General features: G+C 32.0%; 2 protein-coding genes across 2 annotated transcripts; one reads left to right on the top strand and one right to left on the bottom strand.

Moving 5' to 3' along the window:
- The first annotated feature begins 10,690 nt into the window (after positions 1-10,690).
- On the top strand, positions 10,691-16,138 carry GATA26 (GATA transcription factor 26). Its single transcript, XM_007039636.3, has 8 exons — positions 10,691-11,268; positions 12,454-12,816; positions 13,383-13,812; positions 14,163-14,235; positions 14,487-14,590; positions 14,846-15,032; positions 15,139-15,253; positions 15,587-16,138. The coding sequence occupies exons 1-8, from the start codon at positions 11,229-11,231 to the stop codon at positions 15,889-15,891; spliced, it is 1,617 nt and encodes a 538-aa protein (XP_007039698.1). The 5' UTR covers positions 10,691-11,228; the 3' UTR covers positions 15,892-16,138.
- Positions 16,139-17,939: 1,801 nt separating this feature from the next.
- Positions 17,940-19,557, bottom strand: LOC18606172 (uncharacterized). Its single transcript, XM_007039634.3, has one exon. The coding sequence runs from the start codon at positions 19,521-19,523 to the stop codon at positions 18,225-18,227; it is 1,299 nt and encodes a 432-aa protein (XP_007039696.3). The 5' UTR covers positions 19,524-19,557; the 3' UTR covers positions 17,940-18,224.
- Positions 19,558-22,675: the final 3,118 nt, after the last annotated feature.

Raw genomic sequence — 22,675 nt, 5'->3', positions numbered from 1 at the left:
TTGCATTCATCAGGAACATTTGAGCAACAAGAATACTTGTTCATGGCAAACCTATTAAGGCTCTCGTACTGATTTTTCTTTCCATTTTAGGTAGGATAGGATTAGCACTTGGTAGTATAGTAGCAAAAGCATTATAGGGGAGCGTAGGCCTGATATGATTCATGAAGTCCATTCTATCTACAAGTGTCCTAGTGCCCTCTCAACAAGGAATGCTTGAAAGAAAAGAGATAAAGAAGGATAGAAAAGGGTAGAGAAAATGATATGATAGGGACATATTCTAATACAGTATCCTCCATATTCTATCTCAACAGTCAATTGACTTACCAGCCATGAATACTCGATCAGTCAGAAAAATTCTGGCCCTAAATCAAATGGCAAAATCTTAATCTGAATTCGGTTTGATGTTTGAATCATTCTCTCCTTTACCTCAACCATTTTTAATATCTGAAAAGTCTCTCTTCCCATATCTACTAACCATATGTTCTCCCACCGCCCCAACATCAAATCATTCTTGTCTGATCTTGTGTTGAAAGGCTGCATCTGAAACAAGAAAATGTGGAGCAAGACTGAGAGAGAGAGAGAGAGAGAGGATTTGGAGTTGATTGATGGTCGTAAATGGAGATAATAGTATGCAAGTGGGGATAAAATCCTTTGTAGATGGGAGTGATTAGCACCTTGGACCCTCCTATCCTAGGCCACCGCCAAATTTCATGAATTGGTCGCCCTGTCCCAATCAGGAAAAAAAAAAGGGTACATACCACAGTGAAAAATCTCAACCTAAGGCTAAGCCAAGCCTAGAGAAAGTAAACTCAAAGAAAAAGGAAGGAAACTCCTTTTAATACAGAAAAAAATAATAATAATTGAATAAATTGATTATGCCTACATCATCATTTAATGCAACAAATAACATGAATGATAAGAGAATGTAGACGGCAATGGGAGTAGTGGTCACACAAGCATTATGTGAAAGTGCTATACTTTGTTTGGATGGGAAGACATTGACAACAAAGCAAGAATGGCTTTTTCTTTCTTTTCTTTGCTTATTGACTATTACAAAGAGCTTCTAGTTGGAAGAGGAAGGTTGCAAATTACCTGATTGTCCTTAAATTTCTTAAGCCTTAAGTTAGACAACACCTCTAAATCGATGACGACAACAAATTATCACGAGTCCATCTCAACGAAAAACCTTTTCGTAATGATACTAAAAAAAAACATGATTCAAACTTTGCATAAACTTACACAAACTCAAACTTTATATGTAAAACAAATTATAAAAAACATTCAAATTTACACTACACAAAATCATTTAAATTCTATTTTAAAACACATCAACAAATTTTAATACTTAACATTTTAAAAATATATTAATAATTATTGGACTCCTAAAAATTGAAGGCCCAAACTAGGTTGAAGTGAGGCCCATTCTTTTCGTTGGGCAATTCCAGCATGGCCCAGAGACTTACTTGGACCAATCTGTCATCCTATATACTAAAGAGCAAAGGGCATGCCATATCCAAAAGGGATCTACTTATCTTTTCCATGGAAGGATTCCATTAACTCAAACGCCTTTGTCTTATAGCACCATGAAGGAAAAAAAAATGTGGGAAACTGCTTTCCTTTCTCATTCTTTGCAAGAAAAGTACTCTCACTATTGGGTAAACCCCCAAAAACATGCCTAAATTGCTTGATCAGTGCAGGATCCTAAGGCTAAAACTGATGGATATCTTTATGAAATTATTAAAAAAAAAAATGGAGTCCTAACTTATTCTTTGGTCCCATACTCAGTTGTCTTATCACATTGCAAATCCTGATCAGAGCCCACCATCTATTTTTTATTGTTGTTTTACTCTTCTTTTCCTTTGAATTCATATTTTACATAACCAAAGCTTCTGTCACTTGACTTTTTAATCACACTCATTTAGGCCTAATTGGGTGGTTGGATTGGTGTTGTCTTTTACCAATTTAAACTTATTCAAACGTTTAGGAACTTTAAATGGATTACATAATTTTGCTTATGATATCATTTGCTTGACCTTGCATGCCCTTCTGGGGAATTTTTGGGTCCAATCTAGGACAAAAACAGATGAAATTCAATGGGCAGAGAAAATTAAAACAAAAAAAAAAAAAACAGCCCATTTACTTTTAACTATTTACCCAAGAAATAAGAGAAAAATATTGTGAAATTAAAAAAAAAGGGGGGGATCCAACCCATAAGGATTGCATAATATGAAAAGGCTTAACCAAATTGATGTTATCCTTTCTTATTTTTTTCTCTGTGTTTGTTTTCTTTTTATGCTGCTTAGGTAAGCCCGACGGAAAAATTCAATGGTGGAATTGCTCATTCTACTTTCACATTTCGAGGGATTTTTAGGTAAAAAAGATTAAAAAAAAAAAAAGAGAAAAGAATAAACGTTTGGTTGGATGGACCGTCACCCAAATGAAACATCAGTCAACCATAAACCATATTTTATATGTATGTAAAAACATCATAATCGAAATTTTAGAACCCATTAAACCATATTGATTATATGGTTCAAAAAAGGATTTAAAAATGGTAAAAGATCCTTTCATGAAAACCAAAGTAACATTGACCCATGCATACCGCAATGATACATGACTCGTTTTCTAATTGATTCAAAGATTTTTATCTTTTGTCCATTTACCCATCATAGTTTTAGGTTACAAAAGATGAGTGGGTAAATGGCACACAATATTACTAAAGAGAAGTAGTCTAGCGAGAATGAATAAATTTACTACCAAGTGAAAGGGGAGCGAATAACGCTTAGATAAATTTGGGAGCAATGGGCATGAGAGTTTGATTAAAAGGGCAAACAATTATTAGAAAGAAAAAGCTGAGAGTTATTTATACATCCAATGCAAAGTGGCTTTGAAGAAAGCAAAGCTTAAAATGCGAGGTCTAGGCTGTCCCGAGGCAGCATACGGGTACATATATTACTTTCCAATTTCTGGTCCCTGAAAAGCTCATAGATACCATGATTTCCTGCCCTACGCTTTTTAATGGTTTTTTTCGTTGTACTATGGTAGCATTGTTTACAACTTTTACCTGTCTTCCATTGCACTTGAAAGGAAAAAATGAATTTTGTAATGAAAGCTTTTGGTGGGCATTGGTGATGGCCTCTAGGGTAGGTGTGGGAATGCCGTGAACCATGAACCATGATGCAACGACAAAGCCGCTGTCAAATGGGTGGTGGCTCTTTCGGTCAGCTGGGAGCTGGTGGGGTGCCATATGCTGCCTGGCCCAACACTAGCCACCCACAATGCTCAATATTGGGTGGTTTTTCTTTTCTTTTTTTAAACTTTTTGTACTGGTTTTTCATCAAAGATTTAATGACTTTGAAAAACTGTCAAGTACACGTAGATTGAATCCTGTTTTCCAGACCTGAGAGTGTGATTGAGGGATTTGTGAATCGTGGGTCTCCGGGCCTACCTGATTTTTCAACAGTAATTGGCAATGAAAGTTCATTGGATAATTTCAAATTTCGCATAAAGAATTCTTAAATTTTAGATGAGTATCTCACCTACACCTACGGTCTGTTGATAATAAGTAAAGTCAACAAAGGAGTCAAGATTTTATGTTTGAGAGGTGAAAAGTCGAAAATAATATAAAACACTTTAGATGAAAAAAATTTATATAAAAATTATTCAAAATATTCATTTTAATAATTTACTTAAAAAATTAACTAGTATAATCATAAATAATTAATGATAACAATAATGTCAATTTTTAGATAAACTTAACAACAAACAAAAACTAACAAATATAATAACAAATATATCAATAGAGAGTAATCTCTTAACTATCAGTAAATAATGCAATGGAAAGTAATTCTTTAAAATTAATCAAAAAATTAAAAATAATATCAATAAATAATTTAATAATAAAGCGATTCCGAATAAAAAACTTAATTGTTCACAATAATCTAAGCAAATAAAAAAACACAAATAATTTTTTAAGAAAATAATAAAAAAATCTCCAAATAAATAAGTAATAACTAATCCTGGTGCTTAATCAAATTCTTGTTTTGTTGCTTTCAATAAAAAATGACTGAGTGCTTGTTTGGCTTAATTTTTTTTCAACTTATTTACTTCTTAAAAGTAAAAGCCAGACCAAACATAAATTTTGAGAAGCTCTTAAAAAAATAACTTTTTTTTAAAAAATAAAATATTAAAAAAAAAAGCTTATAGAAAAGAGTCATGGCTACTCACAGCAATATATGGCAATCCATTAGAGAGGGAGCGAAAATTTTTGTGGGATTCTTTAAAAATGGCAAGCAATGAACAGAATCCACCTTAGATGGTTATAGGGGATTTTAATTAAGTAGTTTCTTTAGGATAAAAATAAGGGCGTAATGACGTTAATTTGGCTCAGTGTAAGCTGTTGCTAAATTGCATGAGTCATTGCAATTTATATGACCTAGAAGCTTCTGAATTCAAATACACATGGTGGAATAAAAAGAGGATTAGTTAGGGATGATAAAGGAAATTGGTTAATTGGATTTGCCTTTAAATTTGGGATTTCTTTTGCCCTTGAAATAGAACTTTGAGCAATCTTAAATGGTCAAAAGACTTATCAAATCCCTATACTCTTTAATTTTATTCAATTTAGTCCCTATACTTAAAACTGAAGCAATTTAGTCCATTGATTTTGAAAATTACGTCAATTTAGTCCATTTCTCTAATAGTATTTAATTTTATTGTTAAAATATGACATCATCGCTAACATCAGTGATGATGTCAGCACTAATGTGTCACTTTTGATGACGTGTCATTGAGATGACAACGTGGCATGCCATGTGACACCAAGTGATAATGTGGTGATGTTGCTTGGTAATATACGATGATGTGGTAGTGCTGACGTGGTATTGACATGTCAGCATGTCAGTGCCACGTGGCAAATAAAAAAATTTCAAAATAAATTCTGTCATATCATAGGATTAAAGTGAAAAAAAAATATATAGTACATGAACTAAATTAAATAAAACTGAGATGTTGAGGAATTAAATTGTAAAAAAATATTTAAAAAATACAAATATTTTAGTAGATTATTAATATACTTATTAACAAATTAAATATTTAAGTGTAAAAGATTTATGGTGTTAAAAAATATATAAATATTTTCTTACTTGATTATTTGATTCTAAAATATGTAAATTAAATTATATTTTTTCAAAAATTAAGTTTAAATTCTCCTTCTATAAAAAAATTTTAAAAAAATTTCATACAAAAAGTTAAATTTAAATGAATAACTTCTATTACGTTAAAATAAAATAATATAATATGACTAAATAAATTATGTTTTCTTCTATTTATAATAGTATAAAAATTTGAAATATATTTAACTTAGTTTTTAACTTGAGCTAAAGTCAAATAAGTAAAATACGTTAATTAAGTTTTTTCTTAAAAAAAAAATAAAGAACGAAGATATAAAGTTAGCGATGATTATAAAAGTAATTCTTCATTTTGACATACTTAATTTGAACATAAAAAACTTCTTATTACAATCATAAAATCTGAGCTCCACTCTTTCAATTATTTATTTATTTTTATTTTGTTTAATATTTTAAGTTATATTTTTTAAGTTCAAATTTTTTAAATTAAAGACTACATTTACGGTTAATAAAGTTAAATATAATTGTAAATATTTGTATCATTTTATTTTATTAATAATTTTTTTATAGATCCAAATTAATAATTTAAAATTAAATTTAGTAGAATTTGATTGTGGTATTTGAATTTAAATAAAATCATTTTATAAGAAATTTTGAGTAAATTTAAACAAAAGGTAAATTAGGTAAGAGTTGAATAATTTTAAAAGAATGTGTATTTGTAAATTGTGAAAATTGTAACTAAATTAACATATTTTGCTAATTTGAGTAAATTTAAATAAAAGGTAAATTGGATAAGAGTTGAATAATTTCAAAAGAATGTATATTTGTAAATTGTAAAAGTTGAAGCTAAGTCAACATATGTAGTCATTTTTATATTATTTTATTTTAACGTAATGCAAATTATTCATCTAAATTTGACTTGAGGTATGAAATTTTTTCAAACTTTTTTATAGAAGAAAAATTCAAACTTAATTTTGTTAAAAAAAGTAATTTACAGATTCTAGAACCAAATAATTAAGTAAGAAAATATTTATATATATTTTTTAACATCATAAATTTTTTACACTTAAATATTTGACTTATTAATAAGCATATCAATAATTTACTTAAAGATTTATATTTTTCAAATATTTTCAATTTAGTCCCTCAACATCTCAATTTTGTTCAATTTAATCCTTGTATTATATATTTTTATTCACTTTAATCCCTATAACGTAATAAAAAAAATTTTTAAAAAAACTTTTATTCTACCACATGGCATTGCTACGTCATTGTTGACGTAATCCTTTAACGTCAAAATTGAATGACGTTAGGAGAAATGACTAAATTGACGTAATTTTTAAAATTAAAGATTAAATTATTTCGATTTTAAATATATGAATTAAATTCAACAAAATTGAAGAATACAGAAACTAGACAAGTCTTTTGACCAATCGTAAATGGTCTTGAACCTTGCTGGGAAAGAGGCTTTCAAAAGGTATTGGTAGAAACTGACTCTAAACTTGCTATTAAGAGGATAACTCAGACAGGATCACTGTTGGAGCCAAATGCAAACATTGTGAAGAAAATACAAAATCTTCTTCAGTGAGATTGGTCTTGCTGACTCACTCACGTGTTACGTAAAGCCAATAGTTACGCAGATTGGATGGCAACCACCATCACAATCTCTCTTTGAGCCTACGTGTTTTTGAAGCCCCTCCACCAAATATTTTCTCTTTATTATTAGCTGATGTATTAGGAACATTATGACCTAGACTTATGTAATTTGCTTTAATTAAATAGATTTCCCCCTTTACCAAAAAAGGAGTTAGAAATTTTGACGGCATTTTTGTTAATTGTGAGATAAACCACTTTAATATTTAAATCTCTTCTCCTAGTAGACTTCTTCATATGTGCAAAAAAATAATAAGTTAGACTAAGATAAGTATTTAATTATGCTAATTACTTTTGCAAGAAAAATAAATTAAAAGTATGTTTGAAAGATGATAAGGTGAATTAAAAAATTACACCAATCCTCATGAGTCAACTTGAATTGCTCTATAACCTAATAAACTACATTTAATTTAATTTTTTATTTTAAATAAACTGAGACCGAGCTACCTAAGTGGACAATTATAGTAAACTCTTTAACAGTTTAGTATATAGATTTCCTTGTATCCCCACATAATAATATACCAGGTTAGGGATCCTGGGTATTCGCAAATTTTTCTTGGGGGCAATTAATGGCTAGTGATAGAGGCAGAGGAATTGTTGAATTGGAATTCAATGCTTTTCAGTCTATTGCTCCTGATAAAGTTTGTGCATGAATTCCACATAAAACCTATCAAGAGTTTGAAAAGATGGATTCATTACTATGATTAAAATTAAATAAATGTGAATTATTATTTATTTTATTTAGTGAAATTGGAGAATTATTTCGCATTTTTCCTGATTTAATTTCCTAATTTTACATGGAAAATGAAACTAAAGACTTTAATGAAATTGGTCCATCCCTAAAATATGGTATAGCATGAGCCTGGCATTAGCAGCTAGGTGGCTGCAACTTTCAACATTTAGAGCGATAGATACAGCAAAAACAAGCATTGTACATATATTTTACAAAGTGGAAATGTTTAAAACTTTAATTAAAAACAAGCAATTGGTCAAAAATAACATTATGTTTTGTTAGCAATTTATATCCAAATGTACTTATTTATCTGTAAAAAAAAAAACAAATAGTGGTTATCATATTGCAGAATTCTTGCCCCGTCACTATATATATATATATATTAATTATTAGGAATATAATAGTTCGAACATTGGGACAATCCCCATGTTCCATTGCCCACAAATCTAGGCCATTTTTTTACATTTAGTATAAAGACACCAAGATCTTATTGGGAAAAAACATAAAACAAAGATGAGGAAAGTGAGGGATATGATGTGAGGCCAAAACCCATATAGTATATTGCTAGGTACATCAAACCACCTAATGTATTAGACTTGTTTCTCACAATAATTTAGCTAAAAAAATCAGCACATTTAGAGATCCCATCAACTGGCCTCTCTCTACCCATGTCTCCTTTTTTGGTCTTATTATTCAAACATTTATTTTCTCCCAATGACTTTCTCACATAATAATTAATGTTGTTTAAATATATGAATCATCGACGTAACTCGAGTTTAATTGATGTAAGATTGTTTTTTTTATTACAAAAGCTCAACCCCAACATGATAAGAACAATTTTATGGTAAAAAATACATAACATGATTCGCTTTCAAACGAATCAATTAATAATCATAACGAGTAATAAATAAACCATAAAATTAACTATACATGGCTTGTGAATTTTTGTTTATACATGGAAGTTTAGAAAGGTACAAGAATTCGAAACTTAAACTTTAATTAGTTTAAAGATGGATAAAAATGTTAACTCGAATTTAAATTGTTAGTGACAAAAAGCTCTTAATCAACATACTTGGAAATTAAATCTCGTATCTTCAATTCGGATTAAGGGATCATGTGAACACAAAATTCCATTAAGGATAGCCTTAGAAAGGGATTTAGGTGATTAAACTGACTTTTCTAGTGCTAATGACAACATCATAAACACCACATTTTAGCACTTTTTTGATGTTCCACCATAATATTAGCACTGAAAACAGTGGAGTAGTTGGTGAAGGGATTATATGGGAATTTCAGTAAAAATAAATAAATAAATAAATTCATAAGAAAAATCCCAATAAGGTGGCCAATCTGTAAATTTAAGCATGCTTTTGCTTTGGGATATCTATTTCCATTAAAAACCAAAAAGAGAAATTAGTTCATTGGTTACACCGGAGATTAGGTCTTCCTGCCCTCTCAAAGACGGCTTCTGTTTTTCCTTTTCTTTTTCTTTTTCTTTCTTTTAAAATTAAGGATTGGTAACTTCCTGTGTTCCAGCGCATGGCTTCAATCATGCACCTTAGTACTACATTTTTACACGTGGCAGTTCATTTTATATCAAGTATTTGGACCCACAAAATGCATTAATTGGCCATACTATTAATAATCGAAGTTGATTTTATGCAATATATATACATATATATAAATTAAAATAAAGAAGATTTAACTATTACTTAAAAACAGAAAAATTCTGTTCTAAAATTTTATAAATAAATTAAATACTACCAGAAATAAATGTTATGGTATGAGCGGTTCACACATTATATTTGCCTAAAAAGGAGTCTATGAAGTAAGCTAGTATAATAAAAGGAGCGAAGGAGAAGAACCGGTCGATCAAGGACCAGCAGTTATGAGTTCTTCTTGGGACCCACCAATGAAAACATATTTTTCCAATTATTTTATTTTCTCCTTTTTTTTTTTAATTTTTATGCAAGGAAATATTTAACCTTCCTTTACCCATTTTATTCTCCTAGTTTAACCTTTCCGCATTGGTGGGCTGCTGAATGTCAAAATATGGCATAATTACGAGAAATTTTGCAAGTAAATATATTTTTATTGAAAAATTAATTGCAAATATTGAATTGAAAAAGAATTCTGTGATTGGACCCATCTGATAGATTAGGTGACTGAATCAAAGGTAGAGATTTGTCATGTACACTTAGAACATGATTATGACGCGTACTATACGGCATGTATAAATAAACAAAAATACAAGAATAAAATGAATAAAATATGAAGTAAATGAAAGTCATGGTACCTGGACATTAGGCATGACTTTTTTGGGCAAAATGGACCCACCCGATGAGTTAGTGCAGAAGGATTGATGATCTTCGGCCGTCGGATTTGGAACATGATTTCGTAATCTGTTGGTTGTGTCATAATCCTTTTGATCTAGTGGCTAGATTTCCCCTTGCTGCCTTTGTTTTCAATTTTATTTTATTTTTTCACGGAGTTTGTATTTGGACTTTTGCTTTATACAAAAGAGTCACAGCCTCTCCGCCCCCTTTGAATCATCCCTTAGATCTAAGTAAATCACAAAGCGAAAGCAAAAAAAATAGTAATAATAATAATAATAATAATAATTTCATCGAGTGGGACCCAATTTGACGATGCTTTTAATTAAATCTGACGGAGTATAAATGGGTTGTGACAGTGATCATCACGCGGGACGGTGGAGATTAGGTTCATTCTCTTTTAAGAAAAGACCCACTAAAAAAAATTATATTATCGACATCATGTATCACATACACAAACAGGAATATAAATAAGTAAATTTAAATTACCACATAAAAATATATTAAAAAAAAGAAAAAAAGGAAAGAAGCCAAACGAACTCTCTTTGTTTCTTTCTCCTTTATTTTTTTATTTAACAATCATTTAGTTTGCAAAATTCTATTTTTCTGGGAATTTTATAGACATAAAACAAAGCTGAAAAGTCTGTAGTCAACAGAACAAATGCAATAATATTCCCGTAACCTTCTTTGAATATTTTTTAAAAATTTTTTTACTAATTTTTTTAATGTTTTGAGATGAAATTGTAGGAAGAAATTAATTAAAGAGGAATAGAAAAGGAAAATATAAAGAAAGCTGAACTATTTTTACTTGATATAAAATACAAAGGGAAGGGGTCATATATACACAAAACACAAAACACACTACTATCTCTCTCTCTCTCTCTTTCTTTTCTTTCTCTTTCTTCCCATTTCACCTTCCTCTTTTCACAGCCATTTATTAGATTCCTCTCAAATAGTCTTCACCTTTTGTTCTCTCCATTGGATTGTACAGATTCCAAGCTGAAATACCCATCTCTAAAATCTTCCATTTCTTCCTGATTTTTTTGGGTGGGCTTAATTTTTATTGCTTTTTTTTAATTTATGTTTCTTGTACTGATAAACAAGACATAGAACTCTTCTGGGTTGTATTTTGCTTTGTTCTGCAAACTAAAACTAGCTTTCTGGGTTGTTGCAGAAAAAGCCTTTAATACCCAGTTGAATATGTCGTATAAAGCTTGAAGAAACCAATCAAATTTATACACAAGAAAACTTTTCAGTTTTTAGTCAAAGTTTTTGTCAATAATAAATTTTTCTTGTTTTTCTTAATTTTTTCCTCTTTGTTATTTTAAAAAATTTTCCTTTTTAATTTTATTTCTCTTCACTCGAGCAAAAGAGAAAGACATGGGCAAGCAAGGGCCTTGCTATCACTGTGGAGTTACAAGTGAGTTCTTGTTTCTCCAGTTAACTTTTTGAATATGAAGCTAAAGAAAAAGAAAAAAGGAATTTTGAGTTCTTGGATATGAGTAAACGTTCAACCTTTCTCTATAAATCAGTATTTTTGTTGTATGATCTCATATGCTTGGATAAATAATTTTATCATTGGAATTTGGAAGGGGAATAACTGTATGTTGAAAAGGAACAGATTACATGGACAAAGATAATAAATTTTAGAATATGTGCTGTTCTTTGTGTTATTCTGTTTGTATATGGATTTAGAACAACAGGTGTCCTTTTTCTCAATCCATGTAAAGCTTTGAACTTGAAGTTTGTTTTTGAATTCAATTGTTTCTTTCAACCTCATTCATTTTCTCAGTCTTATATCTCATGGGTTGGTCTTTGACTCTTGTTCAAAGTTCTAGCATATCTCACAAAAGGGAAGTCAGGTTGAATTCTATTGGATAATGGGGAATTGCAGAGTCTATGTTGTTGAATTCTGGGCAGTTTCAGATTCAACATTAAATTGGTATTGCTTTCCCATTCCCATAGATGTTTATAACCTCGGTATCAAGTCAAACCTCAGTCCTCTTTGATTCAATTGAAAGGGCTTTATTTTCTTGCAACGCCATTGTTTTTGAATCCTTCATTTGTACACTTGCCACTGAGTTTCTGCTCATTTTTCTCCTTTTGAATAAGCTCTTGTTTAAAATTCAATGCCAATGAACAAATACTCTCATGTTTGTTTGAAACGTTTTTTTGGTCTTTGTTGATAAGACTTGTCGATCTCCACTGGATTGGAATTCTATTGTGAACCACTTTTCAGGAACTGCACTTGAATTCGTTTTAAACCAATGTTTTGTTCTTTTTCAGTTCTGGAGAACATTCTATTTTATTTTGAAGTTCATTGTTTTGCCTCTTAAGCCTTGAAACAGTTCAACCTCATCAGTGTCATTTGCTTTCAAACTCTCTGAAAGACTCCTGAGTGTTAAACTCATTGCAACATTTTTCAAACATTTGAAGTGTTTATAATCTTAAAACTTAGTGTGTTTGTACCAATTACTGCAACTCAACTTATGTCAGCTTGTTTGATAAAAAAAACTTATTTTAGTGTACCATAAGTATATCAGAATTATGATATCTCTTTGTCCAAAATCAATCTATACTTACTAACAACAATGTATTGTGATAGGTACTCCTCTTTGGCGCAATGGACCTCCTGAGAAGCCAGTATTGTGCAATGCATGCGGTTCACGGTGGAGGACTAAAGGGACACTTGCGAACTATACTCCACTTCATGCTCGGGTTGAACCTGATGATTATGAGGATCATAGGGCGTCCAGAGTGAAGAGCATATCTATAAATAAGAATAAAGAAATAAAACTGCTGAAAAGAAAGCCAAATCATGATACAGCAGTAGTTGCCCCTGATTACAACCAGGGCTTCCGTAAGTTTGTGGATGAAGATACAAGTAATAGATCAAGTTCCGGATCAGCCATATCTAATTCTGAAAGCTGTGCTCAATTTGGCAGTGGAGATGCTAGTGACTTGACAGGTTGGACACAATGCCATCAGTGTTCCTCATTGCTGTTTTGACCGTACAAGAGTAAATTGCATTTTTTTTTGTCACGAAAGAAAAGAGTCCTAGTGGACCATATATTAAATTCAATGGAACATCTCAGTCCATCTTGCAAATTCATTGGAGATTCATGAGTTCCATCCTTGGTGTAATCCAAAATGATTCAGGGAAATGGTTGTATATCTGCCCAAAAATGTGATCATTATTCTCTGATGCACATGGTTTCCTAATGTTTTTCCCAATGAACAACTGAAGTGAAAAGGTTTTCATATCTTTGAGATCACTATACTGAAACTGTGGTTATAAGTGGAGAGTGGAGACAATGTTTTTGACAATGTTTTTCAGATTATACCTCTTGCTATTATATTGAATCTTCTCCTTCAGTGGTTCATCATGGCGTTTTAATCGGCATACTCAGATTTTATCTCCTTTGTCTACTTGATCTTGACTAATGCCAATGGCTTCATTCTAGCTTCATGTTTATACTTTTAAATGGTCTGAAATACTGATTTTAACTTGTCTTCTTTTTTACATTTCTGTAGGGCCTGCTCAATCAAACGTGTGGGACTCCATGGTACCTTCTAAGAAAAGAACCTGTGTAAATCGTCCAAAGCCATCTCCTGTTGAGAAGCTTACAAAAGATTTATATACTATTTTACATGAACAGTCTTCATACTTCTCTGGATCTTCAGAGGAGGATTTGCTTCTTGAGAGTGAAACACCCATGGTTTCTGTTGAGATTGGACATGGAAGCGTTCTAATTAGACATCCAAGCTCAATAGCTCGAGAAGAGGAATCGGAAGCTAGCTCACTCTCAGTTGAAAACAAACAATATTCAATGAACGAGGCTTATTCACATTCTTCAAGCTTCCCTACACATAATGATAGTGAGGGCATCAAATTTTCAGGACATGGATTTGAGAAGGCTAAGAACCCTGCTGGACAAGGGATGCAGCACGAGCAACTTAAGAGGTAAATCTTTTCACTACAATATGAAACAAGCATAGGTGTAGACCATGTGGTTCATTAACTCTGATATTTTGAAATTTTACCATGCCCACTCAAAAAGGTTAAGATAAATATATTTGTGGGAGTAGAGAAGTTACATTTCCTGCAATGATATGAGGCATGGAATTTATCTCAAAAGCTCCAAGTAGGAATGTCTTTGGCACTGCAGGATTTCAGAAAGATGTTTGAGTATCAAGTGTCATTCTGAGTGATGGGCCATAAGATAAGCTTATAGCTGCTGCGGAATGTGAGGAGAAATTGGAGATGGTGCTTTCATGTTGTTTAATAAATTTTTTCCTTTATAAATTTGGCAGGGACAAAGTTCAACATGAAAAATCATTAATCCTGGAAAGTCATAAGTCACCACTGTGTAACATAGATTTAAATGTAAGTCCTCTTCTTTCTTTTTTCTTTATTTGTTTTTCATAGGGGAAAATCTTTAGAACTAAATGTGCTATATTGTAAAAAAAATCTCAATCAAGCACTAGGAACCTGTAATTTTGTAGGGACTTGGATGTTTAACGAATCTTTCACATAGTTGCTCTGTCTTAAGTGAAGTGTTGAGTTCTCATGAACAATTCACATCATTACATGTATGTTCATTCTCCATTATGTGGTTATATTTTTGTGTGGTGCAGGATATTCTCAACTTTGAGGAGTTTGTGAAACACATAACAAATGAGGACCAGCAGCTGTTACTGAAGTATCTACCTCCACTTGACATTGTCAAACTCCCTGACAGGTATTTTTTTTACTCTTTTATCAAGGAGGGAAAATAACATCTTTCCTCTTCATGTTTTGTGCGAATGCATAGGCTGATAATAATCCTGCTTTTATTCAATATTATCTGATGCATGTATTCTGGAAATTAGATAACTGAGGAAAAGAAAAAGGGAAAAGGTTTTGAAAACCAGTAATGGTCTTTATATAACTAAAGAGATGACCTATAGTTGGAAACATGACCTGGAATCACTTATTGTTGTCCTTGCACCTGCAGCCTCAAGAGCATGTTTGATAGCCCTCAATTCAAGGAGAACTTATGTTACTTTCAGCAACTGCTTGAGGAAGGGGTCTTTAATATCTCCGTCCCAGGGGTGAAAGCTGAAGACTGTAAGACTTTGAAAAGACTTGCATTATTCAATTTGACAAAATCCCACTGGGTGGAACGCCATAATGTACTTAAGGTTTGAATTGGTTTCTTAAACCGGGATATCTTAGCATGAACTTATTGACAATTAACTTACTTTGCCTAGTAGATATCTTAGTTTATTAGCATTTCTTTGGCTGCAGAAATATAGAAGTGGTACTGGAGGGTCTGCCATTGCTAGAGGACCAAATGCCATTACATCAAATAATATGATAATTATGAAGAGATCACGTGACAGCCAAAGTCAAAATTTTCCAGGTTTGAAAATTTTCTCTGCTGATATTACTTTGTACGAAATAAATCATGTTAGACTATATTAAAGATTAGACGGCTTCATTGAATTTTAAATTGAAAATAACCCAACTCAGGTTCTATGACAAGAAAAAGTAATAAAACCAGAGTCAGAAAAATTATACAGATCAATCAATAAATAATGAAATTGGGTGGAAGCTAATAACATGAAGCCATATGAAGTAAGTTTCTCCGAAACTGAATAAATTTGACCTTTAAGTCGAGTGTTAATCATGCTATTGCTATTGTTACTAGTTACTCTGCCATTTAGCTCAAGAAAATATGTTTTTCATTTTTCAGAAGCGAGGACTTTAAAGAGCCCCAAAAGGGTGATCATGAAGACAACTTATGAAAACAAAGAGCTCATAGACAATGATGGTTCTTGCTTTAGTCCAAGAAGCCTATTCGCTTTGCCTCCTGATGGTAGCTCTCTCATGCTGGATTCTCTCCATTTTGTTGACGAAAGTTCTGACCATGATTTGCTGCTGGATGTGCCATCCAACGGCTCATTCCCACAGGCAGAACTGCTTCATCCTACTTTAAGTTTTGGCCAACAGGCAAGCACTAGCAGTAGCTCAGCACACCCACATCTTGTCCATCCTTAGCAATGGTTGTTAATTACTAGAACTATAAAGGTCTGCTCCTTCTGCAAGATCCCATGAGTGGGGTCGACATATTTTGCATGCCAAACACCGAAGTCTGTGAATGAGGTTTGATGGTTGCTGTTTTTTCCCCTTGACCTTTTAAAACTTGGAATGCTAAGGGATGAATTTAGGGTGGGTTTTTTTGTATAGGTTGACAACAGATTGTATAATATAGCTCAAAAAATGCAGAAGAGGTGGTATTTCCAGAGTTTTGTATGCAAATGTAGTTTTTGCATAGAAACATAATTTTATATACCCCTTGGTTAATTCCCCTTTGGTTTTGCTGAGTGGGGAAAGAAAAATAGAATAAAAGGGATATGAAAATAGCTTTACTGCATGCTAAGGAATCACCATCTAGCCTTTATTGGTGCCTTTTGAAGTATACTGGATACCTGCATATATCATTTGATTGTAGGGACCTTGTTGATAAGATCTTTGTCCTTTCAAGCAATCACCCTAGGATAAGAAAGGTGGGGGGAAGGGTCCGAAGGGATAAAGGATTGTGTCTTTGAGGTGGTCGCTTTCGAATGTGAATATGTGATGGAAAGCAGAATTTAAGTAGGCAAACCTCCGACTAGTTTTGCGTTAAGACTATTCCATTTGATGAGTAGTGTGCATGACTGGTCGTTCAAGGAAATCGATAGAAACCCACACTAACGGTTGTTTGAACTGCCCCAACGAGTGTGCTTGAAGTTGACAACCCGGGTCATCCTGTCTTGAAGTTAACTCATGCTTCTTTAGGTTGGGGAAAAATCCCTGCATTCAAAAGCAATGGAGGCCTTTTAAAGTATTGCACTGTTGCTCATAGGTGATTGCATTGTTTACGCTGAAATGAGTCGAGGAAAGAAGAGACGTCCATGAAGTAACTGAAAATACATGACATGAAACTGAATAGCTGAATCCAAGTGGTGTACGCAAGCTTGTTGAATCATACGTTAGCAATCTTTGATATTTCTAGCTAGGCAGAAAAATTACGTAAATAAGTTATGATGAGGAGAATTAAGAACGATGTCTAATCAATGATATTGACATCACCGTTAGTGCCTGATAATGGCCATAGACTCTCAAAGTCATGTCACATTGCCAACAAGCCATCGCTACTAAGGTCCAAATCTGAGACCAGGACCGTTTCCATCCGGCAGCACAGGATGTCAACTTCCTGTTTGTTTGGTTATAAAGACACTAAAGGCCTGAATTTAAAACCCTACTCAATCTCGTTTCCTATCCTTGGAAAACAAGCTCAATTGTTCTTTGTTTATGGCTTCAAAAACAAGTTAAACAATGCACCCAAATCAGATCAAACCTGCGATCAGACCACCATTCCTTTCTTTGTGGAAGGAGGGAAGGGCATTCGACTAAAAGTATGGTTTGGAAATTTTTAAATCCTTTGACGGTAGACATGAAATCAATAAAAGAAGAATGTGCAAGGCAAAAATCAGAAAGGGTAAATTATCCATCTCTGCACATACACCAGAAACTTTACTACTACTACATGTGCCATGGCCGACCATAGGGCTATTTTGTTGGCTAAGGGCAGGTGACATTTTGCTTTGCATATCCGGAATTACCTACTAAAGTGGGTATCTATTCTTTTAAAATGACATATGAGCTATAATGAAAAATGAGCAATAGAGTGCAACACACTATGCTTTGATGCAAATGTAAGTCCTTTAGTACTACACATCCCTTAATTGATGGGATAAAAGGAGAAAAAGAAGTACCTTTCACCTGTTTCCTTATTTGACAAATTTTAGCGCAAATCACTTTTCATCTCGGGTACTGAATTTTGATCCACAAGGCTTGACTTTAAACAACAAATAATTTCTAGATATTGCGTTAATGGTCCATTTCCATAGACCAACCAATTAAGGCATCAACAGGTGTGGAGAAGCTCACCCACAGAGAGACAGGGGATGCACACATGCGCACACACGAGCTACACAAAGAAAACAATCATAATCGAAGTTTTGCATAAAAGACTAAAATATCTTTTTACACAAACAAAAGTATTTTCATGGTGTAACATTCATTTGTATTTGTATACAAGCAAAGCCTCCATATAGTGCATGGACTTGAACTACAAAATCTAGCCTACAGTTTTAAAACTGCACATATTCCAATTTACCTGCGTTTGTAGCAGAAAAACAGCTTCATACAATCTCCTTATGGACCTTTTCCGTCCATCCATACCCAAAGGCCAAAACGCGCCCAAAAGAAGACCCGATACTCTTTCAGTTTCAGCTATCTCTTCCCTTTAGATCTCCTCTCCTGCGGCCTACCACTTGGTCAAAAAACTATATCCCTTTTCTCTCTGCAACCTCCAAAAGACTAAGACATTCGAGACTCCTATCCTCCTCACAAGCCTTTGCCAGTTCCATGAAAACATTCAAAAGCGTCATTTCCTCAAAATCCTCACTCAAACTCTCTGAATCCTCAACATCCTCACTCAGTGTCTCCGAATCCGTATCAGCCTGGACCGGCTCCCTTTCATTATCTTCGACTCTCTCATCAGCCCCCATTCTCCCATTAGCCCATGAGGGCAATGCCCTTTTTTTATCGGTTTTCCCCTTCATTTCACGCGAATTCGAACCATTCCCACCAGTGAATCTAAACTGATCGATATCCTCCACACTCTTATTATTTCTCCCCGAATTTCCTTCACCATTCTCATTTTCGCTCTCCGCATTTCCTTTTTCAGGATGAAAGTCGATATCCTCAGTCGAAAAGTCAAGCCTTGTCTCCCCATCGTTTCCTTCACTATCGTTTTTTTTACTATCCATAATTCTTTCTTCACTCTCAGTAACATCAGTCGGCATATCAAGCCTTCTTTCCCTAACACTTCCTTCACCAACTTCATTAGCTTCATAATTTTGCTGATTTTCACGCTCTAATTCTGAACTAGCTCTTGGAGACAGACTAACTGTCTTGAAGTTCCATTTCTCCAACGATTTCAAAATTTCGTCTGTGTTTCCCCCTTTTGAAGTCCCCAAACGTACACTTGGCGATTCAAAATCCAAACTTTTCAACTTTTTCGATGGAGATTCAGTTGATAATTGCCCGTTTGGGGAAAATCCTCTTCTTGAAACCCTAATTTCTTCCGATTTCCTTCCAAACGCGCCGTCTGGTTTCGAATTAGCTTCAATTCGCTGCGTCGAATCCACTTCCACTTCCGAAAACCCTAGATCCGTATCACTCCCCAAATCAACGGCCCTCCTGCTGGCCGCACTATCAGCATCAACGACCACGGTTTCTCCGTCGTGATCAAGATCATCGCCGATCATTCGAACATCGTTGCAGTTACCGACAGAGGTGGAGATGGAGGTGGCCCTGGACTCGGGAGGCGTGTGGAAGATTTCCTGGTCTTCGGGAAGGGTATTTGTGTCATTTTCCGGTTCGTCTTGCTGTGATTCCGGAGGAGTCACTATTGTGATGCCGACGGCAGCGACCAGGATGTCGAGCGGATTTTGCTGCTCCGAGTCGGAATCATCAGAATCCGACTGTCCAAAATAAGAACAGCGTCGTAAGCGGGACTCCTCAGAGGATGACACCTGGCAGAGCTCCGTTATCCAACCAAAAGGATCGTCTGGTTCCATCCGAGGTTCTTTTTTCTTTTTTCACAAACCGACCTAAATATAACTTGAACAGAAGCTTGTATTTTAGATTCCTTTTATATTACCTTTTTTTTTTCATTTTCCTCTTTTTTTTTTTTTAAGAATTTCTTCAAATTTTTATTTGTTGAAGATATTTCCCGCCTTTTTTTTGGTGAAGTGGGAAACTAACGGTCGGATGACGCACCTCATATATTTTTGCTTCGGGAAATCAGGACCGTTGATGTAGACGACTTCCTTTTCTTTTCCAAGTATTTTTAAATATTTAAAGTGGATTAAAATTTTAAAAATAATACTTAAGCTTATAGTAATTCCTAATTTTCCTCTAAAAATTTTGTTTTCTATTTGATTTCATTACAAATCTAATTACTAATTTGTCTATGAGTTGTCCTTCTAATTAAAAAAAATTGAATCAAGTTATACACATCATTTACCTTTTGAATTTAGATTTTGATCCATTTACTGTATGATTGGAAAAAAATGAAATTCTGTATTAAAAAAAAAAGAAATTATGTGATAAGAGTAAGTAGTATTTTTTTTAGATAAAAGACATGTTTTATTAAAAATTAAGTTATAATACTTTAGAATAATTTTAAATTATCCAAGAAAATTTAAATAAAATTTTATTTTTATTATATTCAATCAAATACATGTATTTTTTATTAAATAAATATTTATAATTAATAACTGTCTAACTATCATTAATCAAAACGTTACTTGTCATTTTACAACATAAAATGTTATTGTGCTATATGAGCATATCACACTATTAACATATTATGTTAATATTACGTTAATAAATGATATTTTGATTAACAATAGTTAGTAAATGGTTTGTTATAAAAACCTATTTAGTTCAAAATAAATATATAAATTTTTGATTGAACGTAATAATAAATAAATATTTAAATAATTCATAAATTTTTGTAAATATTATATCAAAATAAAAAGATATAAACACCTCCAACTTATTATTATTACTATTTTATTTTAGTTTTTAAATAATTTCTTTAACTACGTTTAATGTTACTTAACTCATGATGCCAAATTCAGTCAAATCAATTATATACAAGATATATGCCTTTTTTATTTTTTGAATCTAGAGACTTTGTTTGATATTAGTAATTTAAGAAAAAATTATATATCTAATATAAGAGACTGTTATATATAATAATATTTTTAAAGGTAAACACATATCTATTTTCCAAAGTATCATATCACCTTCTAATACCTAAATTATCTAAGCCTTTGTCCAAACGGACCAAGCCTGACTAAACCTCGAAGAGTATGAGGTTTTGGGCTGGGCTTGCAACTATACTCGGCCTCAATAGCTTGAAAATTAAGTACTACTACTTTTTGTACAAATTTATTTAATAAAATAACATGTATAAATAAAATAAAATAAACAATGTATAATTTGAAAATAACTGAGCTGATTTATGCTTAAAATCTTAACTTAAAATTTTCATAAAAATAATACAATTTAACATATAATATCAGCAAATGATGTCTACTAAATGTATTTTGTCCATATATATTTTAACATCTATTAAATATGTATAAAGATAAATATTATGATAAAAATAAGAATATAAAGCATACCTTAAGAAAAATAAAAATAAAGCATCATATTTAATTAGTTTATGGTAAGTAACAAAATTAGATTAAGGAATCCCTTAAATGATGGGTAAATTAAGTATAAACAGAGTCCGGATTTCAAATTTGATGAGATAAAAATAAAAAATTCAATATTTGACAATGCAAAATTATAAAATTTTTAAAAATAAAGAATGAAATTATAATTATTTAAAACAAATTAAGAAAAAATTTATAGATTTTTGAAACTTTTGAAAGGAGGGATGAGGGCCTTTACTAGCCCCCCTCCCTCCGCTTTTGATTGACACCATTATTTGTATAAAAATAGTGAGAGAGTAATTGCAAATGAGACATTTGTTATATGGGTAAAATACAAAAATCTCTCAATGCACTTTTAAAGTATGTTTTAGCTTATCTTGTTTTAAAAAGCACTTTGGTCCTTTTGATTTTTCATTATCATTAGTTAACAGTTATTTACAAATATAAAAAGTCATAATTATTCTAAAATAATTAAAAATAATAACAAGGAATATTGTAGACACTCATTTTATTTGGGTGTTTATTGAATTTTAAAAATATAAAAAAAATTAAAATTAAAAAAAGGAGATAAAGATGAAAAAGTGAAGAATAAGTTCACATCAATCTTAATCCTAGATGAATTGAAAAAAATCTAGAAGAGATTAAGTTAGATTGAATCAAAACTCATTAAATCGATTCAAGAAAAAATAAAACATATTGAGTATAAATATACCCAGCACCAGTGCCACAAATGAGAAAAAAAAAATCTAGCAAAAGTATTTAGCAGAAGAGATAAAATAGTTTTTGAGTTATTGAGTTTTGATTTTTTATTTTTTTCCTAAATCTAAGAGAATCGATTTAGTTTTTAAAAAAACTATTCCAATTAAAGGAAGAAATAAGATAAAAAAATATTATAATGAGATATATAATAATTTCAATATGACATCATTTTGCATAAGCTAAAAAGTAGATTTATGGGCTGGATCTAATCAATTTGACCCGTGCTTGGTATCTGGCTTTGCAGAATCCACGTGGGTAGTCTTAGCCCTTTAGTTTGGTTTTTTTTTTGGATTTTCAGCTCAATTAGGTGAGTTTTTTTTTATTTTCTTATATTGAAATTAGTTTAATTTGTATTTTTCAACATTTTGATTAAAGTGCTTTCTTAATTTAATGACTTTTGAATTTTTTTTAGGATTTTGATTTTTGTTTTTATTCTTATTTTTTCAGGCCATTTAAAAATTAAGAGTATTCATAAATTTATAGAGATTATTCAATGATGAAATTTTAAGAATGTTGTGGCTTTTAAAGAATTTTTAAGTGAGAAAATCTTTGAAAATTATAAAAATAGAAAATGGATAAAGGAAATAAAATTAAATATTAAACTAGATTTTATTCAATAAAGTTTAAAAGACACCTAATTAATTAGGTATTACTTAAATGGATGTTATGAGTGTGCTAATACATTTTCATACGTAAATAAACTCTTGAACCTAAATTGCTTGGTCTACTAAAGTCTATTTGTG

This window comes from Theobroma cacao, chromosome 3, assembly GCF_053813885.1.
Source record: "Theobroma cacao isolate CCN51 chromosome 3, ASM5381388v1, whole genome shotgun sequence".
NCBI classification, from domain to species: Eukaryota; Viridiplantae; Streptophyta; class Magnoliopsida; order Malvales; family Malvaceae; genus Theobroma; species Theobroma cacao.
Note: the sequence above shows the minus strand (reverse complement) of the source record. Positions and strands in the feature narration are given on the sequence as shown.